Source organism: Triturus cristatus, chromosome 10 (genome assembly GCF_964204655.1).
Source record: "Triturus cristatus chromosome 10, aTriCri1.1, whole genome shotgun sequence".
NCBI lineage: Eukaryota > Metazoa > Chordata > Amphibia > Caudata > Salamandridae > Triturus > Triturus cristatus.
Window position 1 is genome coordinate 567767120 of NC_140593.1, and position 9933 is coordinate 567777052.

The window sequence follows — 9933 nt, forward strand, 5'->3', positions numbered from 1 at the left end:
AGTATTTTCTGTATTTTCACTATCGTAGGTGCTGCAACAGAGAAGAAGGGAGATCTGCCGCCAGTCAAACCATCCGTGGCCAAAGCCGGCATCGCCATCATCAAAGACTGCTGCGGAGCCACACAGTGCAGCGTTATGTAGCACCTGCCGCGTCACCTGTCACACCAGTCCGCTTAAGTGCAACGAGTTCATTGGATACAATTGTAAAATTAAAGGATTTAAACCACCTGAAAATCTTATATTACCACATTAGTAGCAGTGAATGTTACAGTGACCTCCTTACAATGTACCCATAGAGGACCCTCCACTGTTGCATGGGACACTTGTGTGTGCATGCTAGTAAAGGAGTATGTATACAGATATGCTCATATTTGTATATTGATATCCGCTCTCCAATGACCAGAGCTTCTTTGTATATAGAAAAAAACGTGAGGGGCCACATTTTGATTTAAATGCAAAATTTGTTTTACCATATATACATCAAATGTTAATGTTAGACATCTAAAAATCCTTGCCTTTATCATGGGTTTTCTTTAAAGCGTTATTATATGTTGAGTGGTGTGGGAAGGGCCTTGATATTTTTCATAAAGTGAACCGTACAGTGCAACGAGTAGGTAGCAGTCTACCTGTAATGTTAAATCCAGCTTACTACCATGTACCAGTGACAAGTCTTTGGCCCCTTTTCTAGTTTGTAGCCAAGGAAAGGGGTTAGCTGTCATTAGTACAATGGTACCAGAGTGTGAGGGGCACACCGGATCCCAATTGCGGCGGCTAGAAAGTGGTCCCATTTAGCTTGGTTGCATTAGGTTTAGAATCCACAGCATCCTTGCTAGGCTGCTGAGCGCAGGAATGGTTACGTGGCTACTACAACTAGTTTTCCTTTTTGGATTGGGTGGAAAATTGATATTATGGTCACTTATAACCTCTCTGATCCGGATGATCCAAATTTTCATGGCAGGGCAACCTAAGGCATGCTGCTAAATAAGCACTTTCACACCAAAGGTTTGTTTGCCCATAAAAGAGCGGTATTGTCACAAGACGACGTGCTCAGACTTGCTCCATGCAAAAAGAGATCAGTTGATTCATTAAATAGAGTTGGCTTTATTACTTGTGTCTTGTAAATCTTTACCTGCAGCCCAGGGGACACCTCATAGTAACGACCTTGAAGTACTCCTTAGATTTCCTGTCTTATTGTTTTGGCGATCAAAGTTGTAGAGAAGGCGGCAACCTCTCCCACTGAGTAGGCCCTGTTGAGTGCATTCCATGAGCCCTTCAAGCTGGTAGTTTGTTGTAGTAACACAAGCTTGGTAGACAAAGGTTGCAGTTCAGATAATTTCTTTCTTTTGTAAGAGCCTGAGTGAGTGCCAAGTGGCCTTGAAGAGAATGAGGAGTCTCACTTTTCATGTATTGTGAGGAGATTGGCACATTTCCATCCGTCATTCTAGCCCTGCCAAATACTTTCAAAGTTAATGGTTCGTAATGATCGGCCTGAGGTAATCATCTGCCGTGTTATGGAACGGCTGGGACCTATGTACTGCCAGGAGAGAGCTTTTTTTAGGAGAGGCTGATGCTTGTGTAGAGAAAGGTTGAGTAAAATTCATCAGAATATTTGTGCGTGCTTGAAAGACTTAAGGCCTAACTTTTTGTAGGAGTGCAGAGGTACATTCTATTATTTGAGAAAATGCTAAGCCTGGTGGAAAATCCACTGGAGGAGTTTTCTCCACCTTAAGTATTTTATGGTGGAAGAAAATTCAACCATGGATTTACCCTACAATTTCTTTCCTCTGAGAATCAGGATATTCCACTATTAACCACATCTAGAATTCAGACCCTGTGTCCCACCGCTGTCTCTTTATTCAATGTTTTACCTTGCTGTTTGTAATTTATGGTTTTGCCTCTCGAGCACCATTTTCACAATGTATCTTTTTAATTAAAAAAAAGTGTGTATTACTTTTGATTTATGTGTGCTTCTTACATTGCTCTTTGTGCCTCTAGAGGCAGACCTCTCCGCTCTGCATAATCAATTATATAGTTCTTACTTTGCTTTCCCTTAAATTCAGTTTACACGTAGTCCCTTTCCTGTGCCTTGACGAGACAGTCTCTTGGAACTATTTTTTTGTACCACAAGAGTGGTCAACACAACCAGTAGAATCTTATTTTAATAAACAAATGTGGGTCCTGAGGAGGGAAAAGTTGTCAGCAAACTGTTCCTGATCGCCGGCTTCATGATTTCCTGCAGTCTCTTCCACCCGGAAGTTGCTGGGGAAGACACCTAGGGCCAGATGTAGTAAAGGATTTTACCCAATCTGTGTCTATGGGAAAATGCTTTCGCACATTGTGGTGAGAAGAGGCAGGCCAGGGACATGTCACTAAACTGGCCCTCCTGCCCTAGCCCCTCACCCATACTTTTAATGTAAGGTGTGAAGCTGTCTAATGGTGCCATGGTCAAGGTCTTCGTATAGCCCCTAGAAGGAAGTGCACAGTATTGGTAAGGATACCTGGATGGCAGTGGTAATTTAAACCACTATTTAACCTCTGTGTGATGCAGAGAAGTTGCACAAGTGGGTGTTACAGTTACATGGCACAAATAAAACGTGCCCTGACTCTCTTCCTTTAAGTAGTTCATGTTGGGTTGCCTCTAAGAGACCTACCAGACTGTGTAGCTGGGCCTGGCATGGTAAGCTGTGCGGAATGCTGGCTCTTATCAGAGTGCTATAATCAAATGCACTTTTCACAACTTTTCTTTTTCCATATTGTTGTTTATGCACCAACATTCTTTGAATGGACACTATGTGAGAATGACATTTGATTTGAGATGATTTTCATAAAAGACTTTGGGTACAAGAGTTATTTCCTCCCCCCCCCCCCCCCACCCCCGAGTCATAAAGCATATTGACTAAAGAGCCATTGATTTTAGATTTTAACTTTTTTCTATGGACCTTCATCTGAACCTGCTTGCACCTGCAAAACAAACTCATCACTATCAACGTCCTAGTCATACACCACCTCCCTGACTTTCTTCATACTCGTGGTTCTCCTGCAACAGAATGAAAAGGGACCCTTCCTCGCACAAATTTTACAAGTCACTTTCCACCCTGGACACTCTTTACTATTGGCTAAGAGGCCCACATTGCCACACCTGAAGCACTTGCTTTGAAATTCCTGACACCAACTTACTATCAAACGTACTCTTTTTGAATCTTTGCTCAATACCCAACGCATTATTTGCCTTATTTGCTACTTGTACACTATCCTTCTTTTCTTCTGTATGACTGTTCTTGCAAATGACCTCAATGCACAAGTGTGAATGTTCTGTTTTCTTTGCAATGGTTAAAACCTCCTTCAATGAGGGATTATTACTCAGCCACATTTCATCTGTAGCTTTAGCTAACCTGCAACCCAACATAAACTGATCATGCAATCTCTCTTCTCCATTGGCTCTGAAATTGCATGCCGCTGCTAAATTTCTTTATACAGAGACCGACTCTCCTTGTTTCATGCGCCTACCAAAGTGGTACCTCTGCATCACTGTGCATAAGTTTGGTAAGTAGTGTAAATCCAATTTTTTAATCAAATTTCATACTTATTTTAATTGTCAGATTCTTCATGGGACAGATCAGGTTCAAACACTTCCTGACCCTCCGAACCTAGACAATGCACTAATAGTGAAGTTTTCCATTCAGCGCCTAAAGTGTCACACACCCTAGCATAATGGCTAAATACCTTCTTCCACTTTTGCCCTTACAAAGTCGGCTCACCAGGCAAAGAAAAGAAGAATGGTGGAGCTAGAATACTCTGCATTTTCTTTTCTCTATAAACAATACTATACTTAATAATAGAAAATAAGAGCGAAGACCGAGAATGAAAAAAAACCAGGATGATTCCCCCACACTAGAATGTTACAACCAAACTCCGACCAGATACCCGAGAAGCTAAGAAGAAACAACTTAAATACACACTACTGTTCTTACAGAATGAAAATGAAACGATGTGATAATAAACTGTAAAAAAACAAAATTAGTCACTTAGTCATTCGAGATGAGTAGATGCGTTCTTCTGACTCTTACTTATGAAATTTCTTTCATGGAAGACAAGGGGCAGATTTACAAGTCCCTTGTGCCACTTTTGTGTCACTTTTCCCATGTTAAAAATGACGCAAAAGTGGCGCAAGGGGCTTGTAAATATGCCCCCTAGAGCGCACAGTTTTCTGTGATATCCAGCTAATAGAATGTGCTGCGTAGATTCAGTGCCCTAGAAAACTCATACGCCGTTTATCGAGGAAAGAGAAAAAATATAACATCCAATATGGCTGCCCAGGAAAATTTAGTGACCTGATGTGGAGAGAGTACACAAGTCACAGGCAGCAGGGACTGAATGAAGAACGAGACAGAGCAACGCCGTTCCTGAAAGCTCCGAGCTGCAGGACAAGTGCTGGTGAGCTTCCAGTAGCTCCAACAACCACGTGAGTCTCTTACTTCTAAAATCACAAAGCAAATCCGCTCTTGGTAATTTGTTTAGCTTTCAAAACAAAGCCACTTTCGCCCAAGAATGTCCTCCTTCAAACAACAGCACACTGTTGGCTGGTAGCAGTCGCTGCCAGGCCTGACACATTGTGTGTCAGGGATTTATGTTAAAAAAAAAAAAGAACTAATTAAGCAGATACCCCATTCAAACATGAGGCAATAGGTGCAGAATGGGTAACAAAGTCAGTCAAGCACAAATATTCACAGAATTTAGCTGTGGGCACCACAACTTGCTCCAGCACAAACCATATTAACTCGAGGGACATTCGGTTCTCGATGTATGGAAAAACACCCAGTTCAGTTCCAACGGTACCAGGATAGCAAAAATAAATTTTGCGTCTTGTCAAGGCAATCAGAGGAAAACAAAAAGCAATCTCCGATTGTTGCCAATATAGAAAAGCCGCTCCACTCAAAGAGTTGAAATCCAAACATGGTTTATTAGATATTCTCCATACAAGCCTCAACCACCAAGGAAGGCTGCTTGCTACTCCGCTCCTCAAGTTCCGCAATCACTCAAGCATAAGCATTCCAGGCCCATAGTAACAACACAGTGTTTCTTGACAGTGATGATGATTTAAGCTGACCAGCCTCTCTGATCTCATCCATGTATTATACAAGATGCCACAGGTGTCTTATAGCAGATGGACTAAGTACAATATCACCTGAGGATCCTTATTCACTAACAGTTGTCTCCGAAGCACCATCATCATCAAAGTCCAACAGAAACACATCTTCCACACTGCTGTCAAGCAGGTGCACACCTAATCAACCTCACTTGCTTATAAAAACTAGTTGAAAGGTACACCCAGCAAAGTCAGAGTCTGGGCCTGATTTAGATCTCGGTGGACGGGATACTCGGGCAACAGTAATAGATATCCGACTCACCAAAATATAAATCCCATAGGACATAATGAGATGTATATTTCGTTGGATGGGATATCCTTCACCGTTGTGACAGAGTAACTCGTCCGCCGAGATCTAAATCAGGTTTCCTTTTCCGCTTCTTAGGACACCTCTCTTCTGCATGGACATCCTCACAACCTTTTGCACTTAGCCCACCTTCTATAACGAGGGACACATTCATCCTTACCACTTTTATATTTTCCTCCTGCTTCCAACTGCTTAGTTTTCTTCACAAGTTTCCAAACTTTCCTTCCTCTTTCCTGATACACCTTCTTCATCTCCTGATAGAGTCTTCCTGTAAAATGTAATTTCTTCTTCTGCACCTGATTTACCTTACTTTAACAGTCTCTTTTCCAGAGGCTTCACACTAGAGAAATATCCTGAATCATTTTCAATCTGCCCTTCCTCAGCAATTGCCTTGTGTACTACTGTACCACACTAATTACCCGGATTGCCTGCCAGTAAGAAGATCCATAATGCACTAACACAAAAATGAACCAAATAAACTATAGAATCATCAGAGGACACTGTGACAAAACTATGACAAATCTCTGGAAAAAATCAACAGATCCCTTAAACCTACTCCTTCCCAAAACAGCACTGTGACTATAGTGGCGTGGAATGGTTAACTACCAGCCTTTCACTGACTGGCTGCAGACTGCCCATAGAAATCCTATGGAAACCCCATCCAAGATGTATTTCGCTGTCTGGTGATCCTTTCTGCGGAACGAGACCCTGAACATCCATACCTCAGTCATGACAGATGCACTAGCCTAGTATGCCCATCTGAGTGTACTAAAAAACAAAACTGCTTCCACTAATGCCCAACTGCTTCTACCAGGTGGTGTGAATACAAAACAGCTCAACATTCACCCCTTCTTCCTTGTGAAACCAAGCAGCGCGAGTAGGATCGCGCTAACCTATAGTAGGCAAATGCCACTGTTAATTTAAATTTAGCAGAAAGGCTGGATTTGCAGTTAATGAGATCTCTCTTGTTACAGAAGCATCATAGAACACTCTGCTCACATGAGTGCCACATACGAAAGACATAGAAATACCTGAGTGTGATAGACCTAAAAAGATACATGAGAATAAAGTTAACTTCAAAGAAAATACAAGACACAGCTACGTAACACTTGGTTTCACTCAACATTTATTTACACAACCTCACATTAACAAAACTCACCCAAAATATCACTATCTGTTTGAGAAGCAGTAATGAAAAGAGGAATTTCCTAGAATGTAATTAGCGGATGTACTGTTGGGTACATTCTTTATTATTACAATTCTCTATAGATGTGTAATGGTGCTGCTGAGGATGTGGGATTGGAGATTCAATGCATAATACTACCCTATGGTCTTGACGGAAAATCAGCCACCTAACGCAGATGATGAAATGGAATTCCCTGGTTGGGTAAATGACACACCGAGGCTGGGAGGCTTATGTTTGTAGCACAACTTCTCTGTGGGCATTTCACATCTGTTGTAATGGACAAGGTTGGTAACTCTCTAGTTCAAATAATATGACATGGTTGCATAACCTCTGGTAAGGACTTAGACTTGTGAGGAGCCTTGCTGAATTCGTGCATCCTGTATAAGCCACTTACTAGCCCTGTGTGGTGTAAAAATAGAGACTAGTAAATCAATTTACATTTAATCCCTAAAATCATTTATAGGTGGTTCAAATAATAGACACATTAATATATATTTGTTACCACACTTAAATCCATCAAGGCTTTGGAAAGGTACTTGGTAATGTCAATATCCTGAGATCATTCATGAGCCCTTGAATGACAGGGGCCGCAAAAAACATAAAAGTTTCTTCCTAGCATGCAAGATCCAATGGGTAATAAAACTACCATTTGTAGATATGTACACCAAACCAGCTAGTTTCAAGATTAGTAAAAGATGTACTATACCAGGAGCAGAGGTTTTCAAAGGTTTTAGTTTACAAACTTCAGTTGAAGATACAAGTTGCAACACAACGTGAGCCAAACACCCCTGTTGAGCCACAAAGCAAGCCTGCACAGTGAGACAGCATCTCTCCCTCAAAATGTGAAAGCATGATTGTAGGAGATTCAAATGTCCAAAAATTAGGTTGTAGTAAAGCTGCATCATCTCCTGCCATACTTGCATGGGCAGGTAAGGTGAATCAGAAGGCTGGTGCAAGGTACTAACTAAGGACATTGTTGAGGCATGAAAACAATGGCTACCAGGACTATGTGTGAGCAATAAGGATCATGGCAACTCATGCTGGACATCTTCCTCATAACTTGTGGTATTAATGAGAAGGGATAGAGTGTGTAAGCAAATATCATTGACTAGCTTATCAAAAGAGCATTACAAATTGCCTGGGATTGATACCTGGATTGGTCATTTAGCAATTTTTAGGTCTCATGTAGACGGCTCACACACTGTCTCAAAGAGACTGTTGTATTCAATATGTGAGTTCATCCCGCCCATAGGCCTCCCGTTTGCTGGCCCCATCGTCTCTCACATATTCTTTCTCCCCATTTGTCCATGGCATGCATGCATCATGCCTTATCTTATGTTCAGCCCTCCCCGAGAGAATGGACCAAGTACTAGTATCCATCTACTTCTCCCATTTTCGGACCTACTTTGTTCTTTGCTTTTGAGCACTTCACATGAGCTCTCGTGTTTTCACTTGCACGTTCTCCATTTCTTGTTGCCTCTGAGTGTCCTTTAGGAGCTGCCCACCCCTTGCACTGCAACTGCATCCTGTCCCCCTGCGGCCCCTCTCTGACCCAGCCTGCACTTCTTGCTTTGCTCCTCCCCCTCCACTCGCACACCTCTAAGTCGTGCCCCCTTTATCCTTCTCTGCGTTCTGCTGAGGGCGGTCTGCATATCCCAGACTCTCGTGCCCACCACACATAGGTTCATCTCAGGACATGTCTGACATCCTCAGTGACGTGCTGTTGCATGGGACACTTGTGTGTGCATGCTAGTAAAGGAGTATGTATACAGATATGCTCATATTTGTATATTGATATCCGCTCTCCAATGACCAGAGCTTCTTTGTATATAGAAAAAAACGTGAGGGGCCACATTTTGATTTAAATGCAAAATTTGTTTTACCATATATACATCAAATGTTAATGTTAGACATCTAAAAATCCTTGCCTTTATCATGGGTTTTCTTTAAAGCGTTATTATATGTTGAGTGGTGTGGGAAGGGCCTTGATATTTTTCATAAAGTGAACCGTACAGTGCAACGAGTAGGTAGCAGTCTACCTGTAATGTTAAATCCAGCTTACTACCATGTACCAGTGACAAGTCTTTGGCCCCTTTTCTAGTTTGTAGCCAAGGAAAGGGGTTAGCTGTCATTAGTACAATGGTACCAGAGTGTGAGGGGCACACCGGATCCCAATTGCGGCGGCTAGAAAGTGGTCCCATTTAGCTTGGTTGCATTAGGTTTAGAATCCACAGCATCCTTGCTAGGCTGCTGAGCGCAGGAATGGTTACGTGGCTACTACAACTAGTTTTCCTTTTTGGATTGGGTGGAAAATTGATATTATGGTCACTTATAACCTCTCTGATCCGGATGATCCAAATTTTCATGGCAGGGCAACCTAAGGCATGCTGCTAAATAAGCACTTTCACACCAAAGGTTTGTTTGCCCATAAAAGAGCGGTATTGTCACAAGACGACGTGCTCAGACTTGCTCCATGCAAAAAGAGATCAGTTGATTCATTAAATAGAGTTGGCTTTATTACTTGTGTCTTGTAAATCTTTACCTGCAGCCCAGGGGACACCTCATAGTAACGACCTTGAAGTACTCCTTAGATTTCCTGTCTTATTGTTTTGGCGATCAAAGTTGTAGAGAAGGCGGCAACCTCTCCCACTGAGTAGGCCCTGTTGAGTGCATTCCATGAGCCCTTCAAGCTGGTAGTTTGTTGTAGTAACACAAGCTTGGTAGACAAAGGTTGCAGTTCAGATAATTTCTTTCTTTTGTAAGAGCCTGAGTGAGTGCCAAGTGGCCTTGAAGAGAATGAGGAGTCTCACTTTTCATGTATTGTGAGGAGATTGGCACATTTCCATCCGTCATTCTAGCCCTGCCAAATACTTTCAAAGTTAATGGTTCGTAATGATCGGCCTGAGGTAATCATCTGCCGTGTTATGGAACGGCTGGGACCTATGTACTGCCAGGAGAGAGCTTTTTTTAGGAGAGGCTGATGCTTGTGTAGAGAAAGGTTGAGTAAAATTCATCAGAATATTTGTGCGTGCTTGAAAGACTTAAGGCCTAACTTTTTGTAGGAGTGCAGAGGTACATTCTATTATTTGAGAAAATGCTAAGCCTGGTGGAAAATCCACTGGAGGAGTTTTCTCCACCTTAAGTATTTTATGGTGGAAGAAAATTCAACCATGGATTTACCCTACAATTTCTTTCCTCTGAGAATCAGGATATTCCACTATTAACCACATCTAGAATTCAGACCCTGTGTCCCACCGCTGTCTCTTTATTCAATGTTTTACCTTGCTGTTTGTA

At 42.1% G+C, this 9933-nt stretch overlaps 1 protein-coding gene across 1 annotated transcript in view; it reads left to right on the forward strand.

Annotated features, from left to right (window-relative positions):
* BMERB1 (bMERB domain containing 1) overlaps positions 1–1950 on the forward strand; it is a 646278-nt gene extending 644328 nt beyond the window's left edge. Inside the window, exon 6 of the mRNA XM_085632069.1 lies at positions 29–1950. Coding sequence (XP_085488195.1) covers positions 29–141 — 113 coding nt within the window. The 3' untranslated portion in view covers positions 142–1950. The remainder of the gene's footprint in view (positions 1–28) is intronic.
* Positions 1951–9933: the final 7983 nt, after the last annotated feature.